Source organism: Gallus gallus, chromosome 8 (genome assembly GCF_016699485.2).
Source record: "Gallus gallus isolate bGalGal1 chromosome 8, bGalGal1.mat.broiler.GRCg7b, whole genome shotgun sequence".
Classification (NCBI taxonomy): domain Eukaryota; kingdom Metazoa; phylum Chordata; class Aves; order Galliformes; family Phasianidae; genus Gallus; species Gallus gallus.
The window spans coordinates 1,679,199-1,698,263 of record NC_052539.1 but is presented as its reverse complement, the minus strand read 5'-3'; the positions used below and the strand labels follow the sequence as shown (position 1 = coordinate 1,698,263).

General features: G+C 46.4%; 1 protein-coding gene across 3 annotated transcripts in view; it reads left to right on the top strand.

Moving 5' to 3' along the window:
- Positions 1–12,275: 12,275 nt before the first annotated feature.
- NR5A2 (nuclear receptor subfamily 5 group A member 2) overlaps positions 12,276–19,065 on the top strand; it is an 83,644-nt gene continuing 76,854 nt past the window's right edge. For all 3 annotated transcript variants that reach the window (XM_025152761.3, XM_015290243.4, XM_040704509.2), the window contains exon 1: positions 12,276–12,587. In XM_025152761.3, coding sequence (XP_025008529.1) covers positions 12,524–12,587 — 64 coding nt within the window. In that variant the 5' untranslated portion in view covers positions 12,276–12,523. The remainder of the gene's footprint in view (positions 12,588–19,065) is intronic.

Sequence of the window (19,065 nt, the reverse complement as noted above, 5' to 3'; positions counted from 1 at the left end):
ACACAAGATACCCACGTACGTCCCATACAGACAGGGTGGTGAAATCCCAGCCAGAAGAGATAACCAAATAATAACAGTAGCAGATTTAGATGCCTGCATGCACGAGATGAGGCAGCTTTATCGGAAGACAAAGCTTTTGCCGAGGCATAACTCAGAGCACAAGAGTTTAAAAAAAAAAAATAAGTTCTGCATGCCCACCCTGTAAGGAACTCAGAAACCACCGATGTTGGTGAACTCAGCAGCACAGAACTATTTGCTCAAGAAAAAACAAATCACACCAGATATTGAACCGTCCCACACTCACCATTGGCTTTATGCACACATGGGGCCAGTTACCACAGATCAGCAGCCACAGTTGCTTATTCTTGAGTTATCATACGCATCAGAAACAAGATTTGACTTTTAAGAGGCCTAGAATTCAAATAACATGGACAGAACAGGTTCCTGAAATGCAGCCCAACTAAATCAAGCTAGATCAGACTGCTTTTCCAGTACCTGAAGAACCCAACCCCTGACACCGGCTCCTTTCACTTGGGCTCTGCAACTTTCACCTTTCCCAGGCAGCTCAGAACCAACCTCCCTCTCCCAGCTGGCAGCAGCAGACAACGTGCTCCTCCTCCTGCATATCCCTCTTCTGCTACACAGCACGTGCATATATAGATAACACAAGAACACCTCATGGGAATAACCCAAGAAATAACCACTATATTTATTAGCAAAGAAAAACATCTAAGATCCTGCTTTTCCATACATACACTGAATGCCACGTTCAGACTCAGTGATGTTAGGTTTTAATTTTAGGTCTTCCAACTCCTTCCCGTTCTCTACTCAGATCAGTAAGCACTGAAAAAACTTCACACTGGTTAGCCCTCTTAATTTTTACTTCCTTAAATCTTCAGTTCTCATCTCTTGACAAAATCCATTCAAACAGGGTTCTCAAGTTAATGGTTAAACTTGTTGTTTGTAGTACCATTAATATAGGTCAAGCAGCACAATAGTTACAACTGCTGAGAGGGAAGGTACATAAAGACACAGTAAGCAGTTCAGGACCTTATTACAACACGTCTATCAAACGCAGGAGTACAAACAATGTGCCTGATTCATCAGAAAGATAACTTCTGCTGACAGTACACAGTGTTCCCTGGAGCCTCTTGCACATGGCTCAAAAATTAAAATTGGAAATGTAAACTACAGACACATTCTTACAAATACGAATACATTTCAGCACAGGGAGCAGATCTATGCAAAACAGCAGATACAGGCAGCGGGATGAATTCACCCGTCATTTGCATCACTGAGCACCAAAGAAACTCAGTAGCAGCTATGACTTAATTCTGCATTTTCTCTCACATAACCAAGGGAAGAATTTGTCCCACCAGGCCCAAGGATACACATTTTTTTCACTGCAGGATGCACATGCATAATGCCTAGAAGAGGGATTACCTTATGCCTTATTCAAGAATATTCAAAAAGACCCCTATGCCTCAAAAAGTTAGCATTTCAGGAACAGACATAAGTATTTTTTCAAAGCTAATGGCACCCTAAAGCTTCACAACATGGATCACTTCTGCTCAGTGCCAGTCATTCACTGCCTGCAAGTTCAAATACATAATGTTCCAGTTTGGCTCCTGAGCTCATTAGCCAAGGTTCCCAAGCTCAAGCGAATTCCCAGATATGCTACTGGAGCCAAAGCTGAAAGAAGTCAGGCCTCCGGACTGCAAGAGCCTACTGCATGCACCACAAACACCCTTCTCTTTCCAATTACTTGCATCATGATTGCAAACAGAAGCATGAATCAAGTCTGCAATGTGAGGCACATCTCTCCCCAATCCCCAACATGACAGTGCTGCCCCTGTGACCAAGCATTTTGAAAGCACAAGTAGCATTTCAGATCATTTGTCCTTCAAATTGAAATAGTTCCAATAGACTGAGGCAAATGAAATTTAAGTAGAAAGCTTCTTATGCATATGACCCACACTATCTGTAATTCCAGGATGACCAGTCCAACTGCTGTGAACCTAGGCTGAAGGAATGAAATTAAGCAGAATATTTTCACACATGGCAGAACACAGAACTGACACCCCAAAACAGAACACATGGCAAATTATAGTGTGTATAAGAGTTGGGGTTTTACAACTGGTAAAACTGAAGACTTGTTTTCATCTTTCTCACTAATAATTTACACTTGTGTTACTTGTTATCTCTTATTTCAGTGTGGTTTACCAACCTTGGACTAGATCTTCAGCAAGCAGGAATCAGCTCAGTACTGACTTGAACAAAGCTCTCTTCTTACAGTACCTGAAGTGATAAACTGACATTGCACGAGTCTTACAGGCAGACTGGACATGTAATGACATTGGCTGATGCTGATAGCTGGTAGGAATTTTCTCAGAAGATGAGTAGCATCCCACAAAACCATGATCTGAAGCACTGGTTGAAGCTCTCCTAAAGCATTCTACCCACTTTCAACACAGACAAGCCTGTAGCACTTGGTGCATTTTACACATTGCTATGCATATCACATTTCTGGTACCTTCCAATAAAATAAATCACATCACACAATTAAAGCACTTTTGACACTTCAGATGAACTCCAGTCCATGTTACTTATAGTACGTAACAGTTCAATAGACGACTGCCTTCTCCTTGTGTTTATATTGGAAAGGCAGCCCATCAAGACAGCTTGGATATGACTGTTCATGTTAGGACAAAGGCTGGCATGATAAAGGAAGTTTAATGGATCATACGGATATCTTTTCCTACTCTGTATTACAGATCTGTTCTAATGCTTTGTGTGTAGCATTTTCCTTACTGGGATGAGACATGCTGCACTTCAGCACAGATGTACAGGAAATCCCACTACAGTATAGTTCCTCCCTATGAACAGGCTACATGTTTTTCTGCAGAGACTGCTTATATTAGCACTAACAGCATTGCCTCACACTATTGTTTTTCTGGAACATCAATTAAGATTTCATTTAATTCAGAGAAGGAGAAAAAGTAAAGGAATTGAGAACTGTCCACAGAGTATGTGAAGTAAGAAACATAGGAGTCCATAGGACATGATGTCATTGCCTGCAAAAACACACATGCCTCCTGTCTTCCTCCCAGAACGGATAACTCATGACATATACAGGCAGTGGGAGCAAGGCAGCTTCTTTTGGTACTGACAGGATCTCTGCCCTGTCATCCAGGAAGCATAGCCAAGTGGTTCTCTACTGACGTTCACATTGCTAAGGTAAGAAGAAAAAGGCTTTGCCTCCTCACCACCACCTGTTTCGCCCTAAAACACTATCTGCTTAATCCAGCTAATGACACTTAACCTCATTTAAAATGAGGAAGTTGCCAGGCACTTCAATCCAGCAGAAACTAACTTAGCCAAACTAGTTCTAACAGCCCCCCTTCAAAAATGGGGTTCCGATTCCAAAAGTTTGTGCTACAATTCAGTGAATTCCCCTTCTGTTATTAAGGCTGTCCTGTTTAAATACCAGCAGGGTGGACATAACAAAAGCTGTGACAAACAAATGCTTCGATAAGCATTAAGTCAGTACAACTCAGCATTCAGATACGCTTACACTGTGTCAGCCAGAACGAGAGCGACTCACCTTGTTTAGTCTGAAATGTCAATAGAAATACATCTGCCAATAACACTTCTGTAACTTAACATCACACGCATGTAAAAATGCTGAAAAGATGTTTTGAAGACCATTAAGCCAGGATAAAAACACTGATACGTCACATGAAACCTAGTTCCTTGCTTGCAAGTCTGTGCACCCAGCTATACAGCTGGCAGATGATTCTGGAAACATCTCTTACGGTGAAGGGACACAAACTACTAGTGGAGCTCAATATGAAAGCAAGCTCACACTAAGCCTACTTGCTATCCTTCCTATCATCTCTAAGTTATGTATTTCTTTAAGGTTCTGGTCTTTCACGGCATACTTTAAATATGTGATGAACACTTCACAAAATTGCAAGTAGCAAACTCTCAAAGAAGCACGAGGTAAATGTCTGCATTCGATGTAACAAAATGTGCCTTTTTTCATGTTGTGGAAACACTCTGAGCTCTGATTTTGCTTGGATTCTGCCGGTTTCTTAAGCTGTAGGAGAAGCGATACAGAAAGGCCTGACCTGCCAAAATCCCACCATCTGTTGAAAAATTACTTTTTAAACTTCAAAATAAAGCCTCCCCTCCTGCCCATTCCCAGTGTTTTACACAACCACAAAGTCAGTGGATTCACTGAAGCAGCTCACCCTGGGATGGTAGGATTCTAGTTAATTGTTCTCAATACAAGCGATAAAGCTGGCTTCAGCCTCCACCAGCCCAAGTCAGTCCCTCTCTACATTTGTCTGAACGCTGATCTTTGAGTCAGAAAGAACTTCCACCCCATTCCATCCCTCTTCTGTCATTCACTGTTTGTCGTACGTCTCAGTGTGCTTTGGGTAAATAATTGATCTAATGCATTTATTTATTTTAAGCTTAACAGATGTTTGCTTCAAGACTGAAATTCATTGTAAAATGGTCTATTTCACAGATTGTGAAATTTTGATACCTTAATGACAGAATTTTATACAGCTTCTTGACACAGAGGAGAGGGAGACAGGAAAGGAAAGATGATGCTTCTTTCACTGCAAAATAGCACTGCATACATGGGCAACCCAGCCTCACTCACTGATCAGAACTTCCCATGCCGTTAATATGAAATGAATAAAAATCAATTGTTATTGTTCAGTCATTACCTCCCATGAACTGATGTGGAAGCGTCAAACATGGCTGTGAGTTAATGGTAACCCAAAGCAGTTGCTACTTTCCAGAAACAGGCTTCAGCCACACCTTTTATGTGCCCTGGCTCTCTCCAGCTTCACAGCAGGAGAAGTCCTCTGCCCACTCTGCAGGTGCAAGTTAAGTAATGAGAGGGACACCTGCCACACTGCAATCACCTGCTGCAAGCTCTTCATGAGCAAGGTCACATGAAGGTCAGTCAGACCCTGTGCAGACAGCACACAAGCAAAAGAGCACATTCTTTTTAATTGCCATTGACTGGAGCCTATGTGAGCAACATTTCTTCCCCCATAGTAAAAGAAAAAAGCCAAAATTATACACTGAAACACAAAATCCTAAGAGACCACGTAATTGCTATCTGGGATCACATTCCAAGCAAAGAGCCTTCATATTTCAAGGGGAAAGCACACACAAGCCCCACCAAACCCATGTGCTTCATTATAGCCAGCATTAGAGCCCACTCCATGAAGGAATAAGGAGAACTTCTACAAAAGATGTGTAGAGAGAAGAGTGGAATGTGGAAAAATGAGCACAACTCCTGCTGGCTTTAATCACAACAGTAATCTCACTGAACTAAACAAAGAATAGCAAAAGCCTCTCTGTTGCATATAAGTAAAATTAATCTTGCAAGATGAAGAACAGCAACACCAAGACAAGAATGCTGACAAAAAATCCAGGCAATCAAAGAACAGATGTTTACCTAACACATAGCACTTGCTTCACTGCCATCAGCACAGCCTTTAACACAGCACTTTCCCCGAGAATTTTTGGTTTCCTAAACCAGAACCCCTTGTGGGCTTTGAAGAAAAGAAACAATAGAGTAGACATTCCTTGAATAAATAGCTATGTTTTTCAACTGGTGAGTTTTAGATGAACTGAAAGCAGTAACTTCTTGGAACAAAAGCTGTGAGAAAGCAGCCTAGGCCAACTGTACCTTAAAAGGAAACAAACCAGCAGCCAACAGCAAACGTAACACAGAATGGGTAGGAGGAACCTTACCAGGAGCACGGTCCCACAGCGCAGGAGCTGGTTGAGCAGAGCAGTGGCACGTCCTACGGAGTCACCAACAACCATCAGGAAGAATAAAAGACACATGCAGTTAAACCAGAAAACCCAAAGAACAGGACAAGATCAGACCCACGTTCACCACAGCTCGAAGAAACAGCTGAGGCTCCACCCAAGAGCTTATATGGCCCCACAGCCATGTGGGTAGGCGCACAGCTGAGGCTAGTTGTGACTCAGAGGAGCCCAGCTGAAGTCAGTAAGGTATACTGGTGCCTTAAGGGCTCTGATCAAAGCTTCTTTTTAAATGATCTTTCCGCTATTACTCTATTAAATTTCTCTTCCTGCATTTATCTGTTTATTTGTTTTATGGGGCTTTCCAGAGCTCACCATTAGGCATCCAACTCAGTTGTGCACACTGCTGTCTGCACCATAAAAAAAACACTTCAGTCTTGGGGGGGAGGATAGGCAGTAGTGAACAGAAGAAAGCACAGTGGTGTTAGCATGAGATTAATGTGAATTTACAGCTATTAAGAGAGCAGGCTGAAGTACCCCCGAAGCCTCAGTTTGAGATGAAGGACTTGGTCTGAGCATTATGCAAAGAGGGGGGCAGAACAGCTCAGCACACATCACAGCACATGTGCCGGTGGTCTGACTTAAAGCCGTTCCTGCCAGCTGGGGCTCCTCAGAAATCCCACCGGTTCCCACTCTCCCCAGAAATACAGACACCCCAATTCCAGGGTCATTCCCGTTTTGTATTGTCATCCAAGTATTTAAAGAAATAAGGATAATGTCTGACAAACTCTGAGCACGCTGTACAAAAAGAGATAAAAATACTAATTAATATGTTATACTAATCTATTATTCATGTGGCTGTACTGGGGAGGTAGGCTCTTGGAGGAATTAAGCATTTCTCAGATCTTAAGACTATTTGTTCTGTTTTTTAAGAACTGCAATATTTATCAAGAGTGGTGCCTGCCTGACTCAGAAGACAATGAAAAAGCTGTGTTTCTTCACTGCCACACGTGCTTGTGAAATAGATCTGCTGGGCAGAACAGATGCGGTGTTTTACCACGAAGCTTACATCTAAAGGAGTTGCTGGTGTCCAGATTTCATCACATGCCTCCAGAAAACAACTACCTTAAATTCTGAATTGTCAAGATAAAGACTAGTGCGCTGTTTAATTATTACTGCCATAAAACAGAGCAGTATTTACCTGCCTATAACAGAGCTTAGGAAAATCCACTTATCTCTCTTGCCAGGTGCTACATTTCTCACAGTTATTAATAAAATGATCAGAAATCATTATTTCTGAATGGCCTTTGCCCCACTTTTCTCTGCTGTTCCCAACAAAAGTTGGCTTTGAAAATGGAACAAATGCTGCGCTTGTTTGTTGGGAAAGCAGAAAGAAACAAAAGCTCTCATGTGCACCAGACCCAAGCCATCACACCAACAGCAAGCCTCGATTCCTCCTGTGGCAGACAAGCCCATGCAGCAGGCATTTCGTGCTGCTCCTCTGTTCCCCAGCCCCCAGACAGCCCTCATTCCTGGTTCTGCTAGGAGATCCCCCCGGGAGGACACAAAGTGCCATGCTGAGCCGCGTGCCTTTGCTGCCCTCCGCTTTGCATTAGCACCCAGCTGAGGCGCACCCACACGAGGCCGGGCAGCCAGAGGTGCAGCACACACCTGGTGCCCCTCCAGGGGACAGACTGGGTGAAACTCATCAGAGCACACGGGGTGTTGCAGGATGCAGCATCCTGGGGAAAGACTTAATGCACCCATCCTGCCTCAAGTGACGGTGCGGAGCCTCGTTTGGTGATGGTTTTTGAGAGGGACTTGTTTTTTGCAGGGGGCAGAGGGCACAACTGCTCTCCCTGCACGTAGGTACATATCTGGAAAAAACAGAGCATCTAGCTACCAAATTCAAAAGATTTGTACTAAGTACCACTTAACATTCACTTTAGGACTCTCTCTCCTCTCCTCCCTCCAAAGGAACATATTCCCAGTATTTTATTACTAATGCTCTAAGGAGAAGCTGCTCTCTGCTCCTGAGTGCTGTGTAAGATGATGGATGAGTTCACAACACCTGTTACTGGTACATACGTGGAAGTAATTTCCCCCTGCCTGTTCCACAGAAATCTGTTCTTTTCTCACACGGTCAAATACCCTGTTCCTATTTAGAGTAAATGGCTGCTAGATAAGCTTTGAAAAGGTTTCGTAATTAATTAATATCTTTTTTCTCTGAATGCCAGTACGTTAGACTATTGAAGGAAAGGATTTGTGCAAGAAATTAGAATTGAAGCTGCTTACATAGGTACACAGATAGACAGACGAACAGACAGGCATAAAACTTGCCTAGAAAAAGCTTGCTAAGAAAAAGGTTGATTTTCTCCAATGCAGAAAGTTAGCACTGAATCGTGCCCCACCACAGCTTCCCCTGTTCTGCTTTGGTATTCGGGTAAGGCCAAAGGAGGACTTCTGTGACCACAGCTGTGTGGCTCCTTCTGCACAGAACTGAGTTTTCTTCCTAAGCACTCCTGGAGGCTCCCCTATTGCTCATTTAACCTTGGGAGTATTTCCAGACATCTGTATTTACCTCCTCCTCTGGATATTCACTTATCAGCAGAAATATTCACTAAAAAAAACTTTTTCTTAGTCATTATCAGGGAAAAAAATCACAAGAAGCAATTTTATAACTTCTACAATTCATTCTTCCTCTTCAAATATGGTTTCTATTCAGTTGTGTTCATCCAATCAGAGATAAACTTATGAGACAAAAATATTCCAAGAGATTAAAGTAATCATGGGAAGAGATTTGCATTAACACCCATGAGGAACTTACCACGCTTCTGTCCAACACAGCTGAACTTGAATATGCTGAAAATCACTAGCACACAATGACATGTATTTTAACATTACATTGGATTACTGAGGTGATAAGCATGACGTTTTTATACACTGGGGATGCTCCAAAAGTAATGCCTCCAATTTTAATGTATAAGTCTGTTATGTCAGAGGTGGATGTTGGTGGTACAGCAACGGAGGTAGGACCTTCCCACCAGTATGCCATTGCATTTTCTGGCTGTATGACAGATGGCAGCAGAGGAGCAGTCTGACAAAATGGTATCTGGCAGGGAAGTGCGTATGAAACAGAGATGTGTCATTAAATTTCTCCATGCAGAAAAAAAGGCACCCACTGACATTCATTGACACTTGCTGAATGCTTATGGAGACCAAACAGTGGACGCAGCAAAATGAGGCAATGGGTGGTGCATTTCAGCAGTGGTGACAGCGATGGAGGGTTACCTCCACTGGCGCAGACTGTTATAAGCATGGCATGCAGGCTCTTGTTCCTCACAGGACAAAATGCACAGCTAATGTTGGTGACTATGCTGAAAAATTATCTTTTTGTTGCAGAGAAAAGATAAGATGAAAATAAGAGAAAAGATGTTGCCAGGAGGAATGGCAGAATGGCTGAAATGAAGTTTTTACAGAGTGATTTCCAGATAAAGGAATAGGGCCTGTAAATCTCTCTCCACTTAAACAAAGCCACAGCTGAAACCAACTGGCCTACTCTCAGGACCAGGTAACAGCTCACACCTGGTGGGCACCATGCCAGGCTCAATGCCACACTGGCCCTGGACTCGCAGTTCCACCAGGATTCTGTCCCTCACCTGATGTGCGCCGTGCTGAGCGCTCAGCTTTGCTGAGACGTACCACTGGGGAGGTCCATGACTTTGAGATGGCATAGAAAGATAAAGAGGAACACACTGGATTCAGAAGAGCAACATCCGATCTACTAAGAGAAAATGGCAGGCTCTTGGCTGACCTTACCAAATTCACACCAACATGGACAAGGCAGGGTTTAAGACTCTTGGAAGGGGTCACTGCTCTCTAGCTGTTTCCAGAGCTCCTAAACATCCTCACGTGCCCAGATGAAATGCCATGAGAAAAAAACGTCCATAAGAGGACAGAACTCCTAATTCCATTTGCATAGTAAATGGTTGCAAAATAATTTGATGTGCAAGAGTCAAAGGAGGCATCGCCGCCAAGGTTTTGAAATCAGGTGCGCCTTCTTTGGGGGATGTTTGACTGTGGGACAAACAAGGGACAATTTCATCATACAAGAACGGGCAAAATAAAGACAGCAAACAGTTTTCAATTAATTATCTTCCTGAAAGACCTGTTAAATATATAGATGCCAGATCATGGACTGATACAGATTGTCCTGAAGTTCTCCTATGAGTTTGTTTCTCCCCCTTTGGACTCAGTACAAAGAAAGGCAAAGAAAGTCTGTCTGGTCGTGCACCTGGCACACATTCTTGTATCCATGGAGACAAAGTATCAGAAAGGAAAAAAAAGAACGTTTTTAAGTGACCCTGACATTTGATACTGATGCAAAAAACAAGGAAAGGAATGACACTAGTTGGAAGCCAAAAGCACGAAGTTTCTTTATTTCCTATGATTTAGTATCTCTCCCTCGCATATGGCAGATTCCTTTATAGGCACTCCTGCATATGGGCCAGTGGAGCTCCAGCAAGGTCTCCAATGGCACAGTAGAAAGTTTCAAGCCTTACATTCAGCTTCTCACTTTTATCTCCTGTCCTAGAAGACGCGTAGGTTGCTTTCTTATTATTATTATTTGATGGAGTAAATGATTGGTTTGTATTTCTATGAACAGAATTTAAAAGCTATTTGATGATTAGATGAATTGGAATAGACAGAGAGACTAATTATTTAGGCTTGTATTAAAACAGTGGTAAAAGCTGGCTTCTAGCTTCCAGACAATGTAATCAGATAAAAAATATCAGTGACTTCATAAAAACACCCATAGTGTCTGTTTAACCAGACTTACAAATTATTTTTCCCCTAATAAATAGGAAGATGTGTTTGCATTGCATACTTTTGCTTTTAAAGCACCTCACAAACATTACAAGACAATAATTCACAGCATTGCTGAGAGGTAGTTTGGTAGTTTGCTCACTTCACAAGTGTAAAACCAAGGAGGAGAAACTCAGGAAGCTTTTGGTGCACAAGTCAATATGATTTTACTTGCTGTGTGTACCATAAACACAATGAATATTTATGATTGGGACTCGTTAAATGGGTGAACAAATAAATGGCCAATTTATACACACCATCAGGGTAGATAAAGCATCCAAAATGCACTGGCAGATGTTAAATAAGAATTTGGACAATCAGGTTGTCCCTCTAAAACCCGACTCCTTTGCCGGGGGGCTGCCCAGCAGCGCAGGGCTCCTGGCCCAAACGTCCAAGCCTTACAAGTAACCACAGAGTTTGCCACAACAACCCCAGTCCCAGGAGAAACCTGGAAAGTTGTCCCCTTTCAGCACAAACTGACCGCTTTATCATCCAAGTCCAACCACCCTGATGAAGCACACAAAAGAGCAGATGTTGCTTTACAGCCCTCTGCAAATCTCAAAAGCAAAACTCCTGCAGACTTCATGGGGTTTCAGATTCAGCCCACAGTGGAAGAACTTCCTGATTTTCCCAGAGACTTGACATATGAAGCATCATCTGAGCATTCAGGCGGGACCCTGCTCTCACACCACAGACTGCACCTAGGCCATAGTGTGCACCGAGGGCACAGCAACGTACCCCTATAGGGCCCACAGCCCCTACCCACCTGCATGAGATAGGGTGCCACGAGGCACGGCGCTGCAGGGCTGGGGTGCTGCAGAGCAAGGTGCCCCACACTTCCTCTGCTGGCTGCAAAGCAGGACTTGGCCACTCAGAGCCAAGCTGAGCAATCACCCAGTCATCAGCACAGCTGCCCCATGTTCTAATTTGTATTTACAGAAAAGCACCTGCAACTATTTTGCATGCTGTGAATGCATTCTGTACCTCAGCAGCCTCAGAGGTGAGCCAACACCATCTATGTATCATAATCCTGAGTACCGATGCTTAACCATGCTGTAAAACTCCTACTTTATTGAGAAGCGTTACGGTTTCGACTAAGCGGCTACAACCTGGAGCTGTCTCCAGCCTGCAGGCTGGGCAAAGAAGTGCTTTGTTTGACAAACCCATCGCAGAGGTTTGCTCACGCTGTCACTCGGGTGTAGAATCCCCAGCACATTCCCAGCCCTCCTTTAAGGAATTAACGCTTGCTTGCTTTGCCATCCCGAGAGTGTTTACAGAAGCCAAAACAACCGTGCTTGCAGTGCACTGTGCAAAGAGGTGATGACATCAGGAAGATAGGTCACAAGCTTGAGTTTATAGTCATTACACTTACATTGGTATGGCTTTTCATCCACTTAGTATAATCTTATGACCCCACAACTTTACAACCCTCCACTCTCTGGGTTTCATAGCACCTCTCCACTCCGGGTTAATCATTTCTCTGTCATTATCTGCCAAGAGTTCTTATCTTTTCTGCTGTCACTTTATAACAGGGCCTTCTTATCAAGCTGTACTAAATCACGTGATGGGGCCAAACCTATCACAAGTTCCAATTCTTCTGATTAGAGACTATCATGAAATGGGATACATGGTTTACAGCAGGTCACTAATGCTGGAAAAAGTACAGAGTCCACCGAAAGACATGCTTGTTACTTTCTGAATTCTGGGATAATTTTTTTGTTGTTGTTCATCACTCCGACTTTCACTGAGGGTTATTATAGCCTTGGTCTCAAGGCCAGAAAAGTTTACAGGCTGCACCTCTTCCGTACTCAATGCTGTACACCTTGCACCCAAGGGTACTGTATATTTACACTCAATAATGTCTTCTGGTTCTCACACGGCCATCATACAGGAATCTATAAAACATGGACTTACATCAGTCGGTAAGTAACAGTTTTCTGTTTTGATGACTCTGCGTGAATAGATGAGATTGAGGCTGCCCAAACCAAAAAAAATCACCGTGGTTGGGCAAGCAAACAAAACTGATTAATTTACATGTGGTTTCAGGCAAATGAGAACTTTATGACACTATGTAAAATGAAAGCAAACAGCCGGTGACTGAGTGAATGATTTTTTTCTGCAGAGATAATGTGATTGCCAAATTTACCATTGGGCCATTAATAGTATTTTTAAATACTATAATTGCTAATAGCTAAGAAACTGCATATGCACGTGTGTGTATAAGCATTGGTGAAAAGCATAAATTGCTTCTGGCCTGATTGTTCTTATTGAATAAAACCTCAGGAATATTTTCAGGGTTTTGTTGTTGTTGTTGTTCTGTAAGTAACATGGATGTTAAATGCAGATTCTTTTTAGTATCTAGAAATGCATACATATATTCATTTAGTAGAAACGGGCTGGATAGTGAAGGTCGGTTGATACCTCAGAGCAGTGAAGAAGTAAACACTTTCAGCAGGATATGGATCAGCACCCGCTCGCTCTGCACTGAGAAAGTCAGCTGGCGTGGGTTGCTCTGGCTTGCCAACATGAGGGGCATTGTGCCCCAGCTGCCCAGGGCTGCAGGGACTGCTGTGGAGCCCCAGCAGGGCTGCAGATGGCATGCTAAAGCAGACTGCTCCTACACGGACTGGGAGGCTCCTCAGCCTGTGCAAGGCAGCCCAGCCACGCTGCAGGTCCCGCAGCCCCTGGCTGTGCAAGGCTGTGCCTTGGCACGACAGATTATGGCAAGGATGAAAAAGGGAGCTTTGGCCCAGGGCCGTGTACCAGGGATCACTATTGTCTTCTTGCCCCAAAGTGCGTCACTGTGTGTGGGCAAGGCACTCGTCCTGATGCAGGGTGTGATATGGGTCCCTCACCATCAAGGAACCGCAGCGTTGGAGGGCGTAGCAAATGCTGCAGGAAGTACCCTCAAATCTAGCTGAAACCTGATCTTGATCTCCTAGGTGGAGCTGCTGCTTCTCTGGGGGAAGGGGAGGGTACCCACGGATGGGTTCCCACCTGGGACCCAGCTGTGCCCCAGGCCGCCGGCCCCCAGGAGCTCCCTGCTTACCCCCTCCTCCTGCTCCACACCTCCCACACAAGGGCCATGCCCAACACCACAGCACACTTTACTGGGCTGTGAATGAATGGCTGGACAATAACGCCCTATGACTGTTCTGTCAGGGTACCCATCCACAGCAGAAGAAGGAAAAATGAGACATTCCTCTCCATCATACTTACACCAAATAAATTTAGGGTTCCCTAAATCATGTAGATACGAAGGACAGAGGGTCATGAATTAGCAAAGCCCTGTTGTCACCATACTTCCAAAATGCACTCACATGTGCCGTACTATGGAAATACCAGGTCAGATTCACTAAGCAAGGCCCAGGAGAAGCAGATCTGAATCCCGAGGCAGCCTCTGAAATCCTAGGTGCTCTGTGTCCAGGGCAGGACTGTTGCCTTGCACTGCCACAGCTCCCGGTGGCATTCCTGACAAGCATGTCTAACTTGACATGTGTACCCTGACCACCATGTGCCCTTAGGGTTAAATATAAGAAGGAGCAGGATCCTGCTCTTATTTACTCTGGAGAGTGTATATTCAGAAGGAAAAGCCATCCCTCCATGGAAAAAGCACAATCTGCGCCAATACCAAGTAGACTAAATCCCACCTCTGGACTTTCCCTTCCGTGCAGTCCTTCTCAGCATATCCTTTGCTTTTTCATCCCCAAAACAAAGCAAAGCAGGCGGGTGTGTGAGGTGCCCTTGCTGGGGGCACCTGTGCATGAACAGGCAGCCATGTGCTTATGCACTGGGATAAGTCAGTCCGTGGTACGGAGCAGCAACATACCGCTGCAGGGGTGAGCCTGCTTCCTCTTGGCCTCGTCCAGTTCCTATAAACATCAATAAAACTCCTTCTCTCATTTAAAGGGGAGTGGATCTGCCCCTCAGAGAGCAAACAGCCAGACTGGAGCTGACACCTGCTTTTAGGTTTACAGTCAAGTAGTAAAAAAAAGTAGTTGGAATTCACAGGCTCTCACTAGCACATCGCATCGTCCAGGTGAAGATCATCATACGGTCCTCTGGAAGTGCCATGATTTTTTTCTGGTTGGATTCCTAGGCAGAACAAAGTCACTCAACCAGCTGGATTTTCCTCCAGTCACACTGTTGTCTTAGCATCCTTAGGGACACTGCAATTGGTGTAAGCATTAGCTATGATTATTTAACAGAAATAAGTGTCTCATTAACTTGAAAAAACAGTTGTAGAGCAGGACAAATAATCTTGCAGTTTCTTACTGTGAGGCTTTTCAGCTTGTGTAATACTTACTGCCATCTTCATTTTAATGTATTTCTGACACTTTACGGTATTCTAACTAGTGCTCTCCAGTCTGGCAAGGTTTATTTGTATGTGTTATTACTATTAGAATGCACGTATCATGCATTTTCACATGACTGACAAAGACAGCAAATACTGTCTTTACAGGCTTGGATGAGGATTTTGGCCAGCAGAGCAAGCAAAGCTTGCCATGTGGGCATCTCGGAGGTCAGCCCCCAGCCTGTCCTTACACAGGGCGGCAGGGAAGAATTATCTGCACCAAGAGCTGCGCCTCACTGCAGAGTGGACACAAGCATTACTGAAGTGTAGAGTTTACTCACCTATCCCACAAGTACTTCATATGTACTGCAGAGCCGATATGTGCATCAGTGGGTAGTAATATATATTAATACATTGTTATAAATAATGCACAGGCTTTCATACATACACAATCCTTATCGAGATTTCTCAACATAAACAACGCTATTTTATCTTTTCATGGTTTGTTTTATGATTATACACTTATGTGTGGAGAACCCTTAGATGATACATATATATCTATGAGCTCGGGGTTTGCCCACGATAAAGATCAGCTATTAAATTACTTTTTGTAAATAAAGTTTGCAAGCTTCAAAACATAATCACTATTTGGGAGGGGAGGGGGGAGGAACAGACCTAAAACATCTCCTTCTTATTTTTTTTACTTTTCACCAGCAGATCAAGGTCAGTTGCCTCAGCAAAAGAAATTTCATTTTTAAGCCTGTCTGTGCAGGATAGAAATCAATTATCTCTTATGGTACAGAGGCCAGCGCTCAGCCCTGACAGGAGCCTTGCTTTATACACAAATATATTTGGAGTATTTCCAGACCAGGCTGCAGCCTTTATAACTAGATGCTCCACGCGCAGCTCCAAAGGGGCAGCACAGCCGAGACAGACGGACCCCACCAGCGAAGTAAACACATACCCTGGGTGGGTATCTGCACCCAGGCGGTTGGCCTGGCCCCGGAGGGAGGCGCGGCTGAGCACCCCGCTCTGCTCCGCGCCGCTCCGTGCAGGGCTGAGGCTGCGGCTCCGCTGCGGGGCGGGCGCGGGGAGGGGAGAGGAGAGGAGGGGAGGGGAGGGGCGCCGCTGCTCGTCCTCCGCGCCCCGGCCAGAGCGAGGACGTTTTCCCTTCGCGCGGTCAGCGGCAACAGGTCCGAGCAGCGCTGGGACTGAATGCGTCTTCTTACGGAAGGCAAATCATTTAGCGTTAAGAAAGAAAGAAAACTAGCATGTTTTCTACTTGCAAAACCGACTCTTAGAGCGTGTTAGGCTAAAGGCTGGCTTGTGGCGAAGGCCGCGGCTCGCTGCTGGTGCTGCTGATGCAGGGAACCCCCCCGCAAGCTCCGGGCAGGGCTCGCCTCTCCCGAGGCGCCCGTGCCTACAGCCGCCCGTGCCGGCCGCGTCGCCTCAGCCCTCGCTTCCTCCCCGGGCCCCGCAGGAGCGCCGGCAGCCCCTCGGGGAGCCGCCGGGGAGAGCCGCTGCCGCGAGCCGTCCGGGGGCACCGCGCTGCGCCCCGAGCCCGGCGGGCTGCGGCAGGACGGGGTGCGGCATCGCAACGCCTTCCGGTGAGTCACCGGCAATAAAAGAAAAGCAATCACGGAGGTGCTTTGCCACCCACTTGGCCCGACGCGCTCCTCGCCCTGGAGTATCCCGTAGTTTCGCATCACCCGTCGCTGCCAGGTGTTTATAAGGCAGCAGGGCGTTCCAGCGCGCAGCAGTTAGCTCGGCCGGGCGTTAAAAATAGCATCTCGGTCAATAATTGACTGCTTGGAAAGAGCTCTCCGGTTCGGACCGGAGAGGATCGGCATCTCCGTAAGGCAGCAGGGAATGATTTGCAGCACAAGAAACGCAACAGGCTGTGGTGTGCGTTTTGCTTCGGAAGGCACTGCAGTCCGATCGCTGTCTCTGATTCGCTGACGGCGGATCAAAAACAGTACGGAAAAATAAAGTACGTTTTGGTGCTTTCTGCAGTTTTCTGGAACGGACAGTTAACTTTCTAAAGCCTTTCTAAAGAGTCGGGGGCACTAACAACCTCCACGTAACTGAATCCCTAGGAACCAAAAGCAGTGTTCCTTGGCAAAGTGATGGGAGGAGATCGTGGTTCTGTGCCATTTCGGAGGTTTCAGGAAACTCTCCCTGTCGTTAAAGAAAAAGACAAAGAATAAGGAAAAGAAAAGGAAAGGAAAAGAATTAGAATAGAGCCCGTGATAGATAGATATTTCCTGGTATAGAGAGTCTCGTAAAGTTGGGAGTGAGAGGTGAGTGAGATGAAGCAGAAGCCGCGTTATAAACGTTGCAGCTGCAGAGGGGAGCTGCTCGTGCCGCCCTGTCACACGCTGCCTGCCTGCGGGCACTGCCCGTGTGTGTGCGGGGCTGGGGCGGCGAGAGGCGGTGTGGGGTGGCACGGAGCAGCGCGGGGAGGTGTGCCAGCTGGGGCTGGGTGCCGCTGGGGCTGGGTGCCACCGGGGCCGGCAGGGACTCTCACCCACAACTGGCTGAAAGCACCGATTTCGGGGAGAGATCCTTGAGATTCACTCCGGGGCTACAAACGCGATGCTCAGAGGAAAAGTATGGGGGAGGGCAGAGAACGGATGAGGATTTCTTTCCTTCTTAAATACTTCCTTATAAGTCCTCTTGATTGTCTTGGCATTTAGACTTCTCAACAGAAAACTTCAGTCTTTCCTTTCTTTCTTTCATTTGTTTCGGCAAAGTTTGTCTCGGATGCCCCCCATCCCCCCCCCCCCCCCCCCCCGAGGAGTGCAGACCCCGAGCTTGCTACAGCTGGCTCGGTGGGAACATAAACCCAACCTTCGGGCCGCTTCCCCCCGCAGAGGTGGCAGGGAGCGCTATCTGCTGCTCTCGAGCAGATCCTCGGGGATGGGGACGTCCCTGCGTGTGTGCAACGTCTGCCCCAGTTCTGCGGCCTCTTTGAAGCCGTAAGAAATCGGAGCTCGAAGTATCACCGCACAGAACCCTCTGCTTTCAAACAGAGGTAGAAGCAGCTTCAAATTATTGAAAATCAGTCTGTGTGTGTGTGTTTTTTTTTTTTTTAAATTAAATGTACATACATTTAAATAGGGAAGTATAAAATATTCCAGGTCTTGCTCCTTGTGCTAATCAAGGCTGCTGGAGGCTCCCCGAGCCATCATCTTTTATAATTATAATTACACACGTCAATCAAGACCTTCAGGCAAAGTCAGAACAAGGCAGGCAAACTCAGGAGAGAAATCACATTTAAAAAAAAAAAAAAAAACTTTGGAGAACTTGGTAAGGAATGGAGAAGAGATTAGAAGAAAGGGTAATTAAGGTTGCTCAAGGCAATCATGAGTGCTAGAACTCCATGTTAAATTAAACGTAGCCACGAGGGACCAGGTATCATTTATAATGTGTACTGCCCTAAACTGTTACTTCGGAGAAACGTGGATGTGTAATAAGCTCTCCAAAGTACATACATCTGTAGCGATGGCTGGCGGAGCAGCACTGCAGCGCACACTTCGAGCTTGCCCAAGCCTTCCCCGGTAGGACGACACGGAGCCCACGAGTGAGACCGCAGCTCCCGGGGAGGGCCGCCAGGGCCGGGCCCAGGTGCGGGCGTTTCGGCCGTTCTGCCGGGGCTGCCCGCGGCCCCCTTCCCCGGCTTTCGCCCAAATCGCGGGTGCCTCTCTCGGAGCAGAACTCACGAGAGCGGCGGCACGGGGCGCCTCGGCGGGACTTCGCCGGGCGGCGTGACCGAGAGGGGAGGGGAGGGAGCGGCGGCTCCCCGACGGCTCAGCGGGCCGCCCCCTCGCCGGGCCCAAAGCCGCGGCCCCCGGCCCGAGCGCGGAGCTTCGAGCCACGAACCTCAGGGCGGGCGCCCGAAGGAGAGGAGCCGCCGCTGCGCTCAGCCCCGGCGAGCCGAGCCGAGCCGCAGCCGGGAGCCGGCGCGGGTGACGCCGCACGGCGACGCCGTCCCGAGGGCTCGTTTGTGACTGGGGCCCGGCGGAGATGCTCCCCGGCGGCCGCACGGTCTCGGCCCGGCCCGCTCCTACCCAGGGGACGGGCGCACTCCCTCGGGGGCTCTCGGC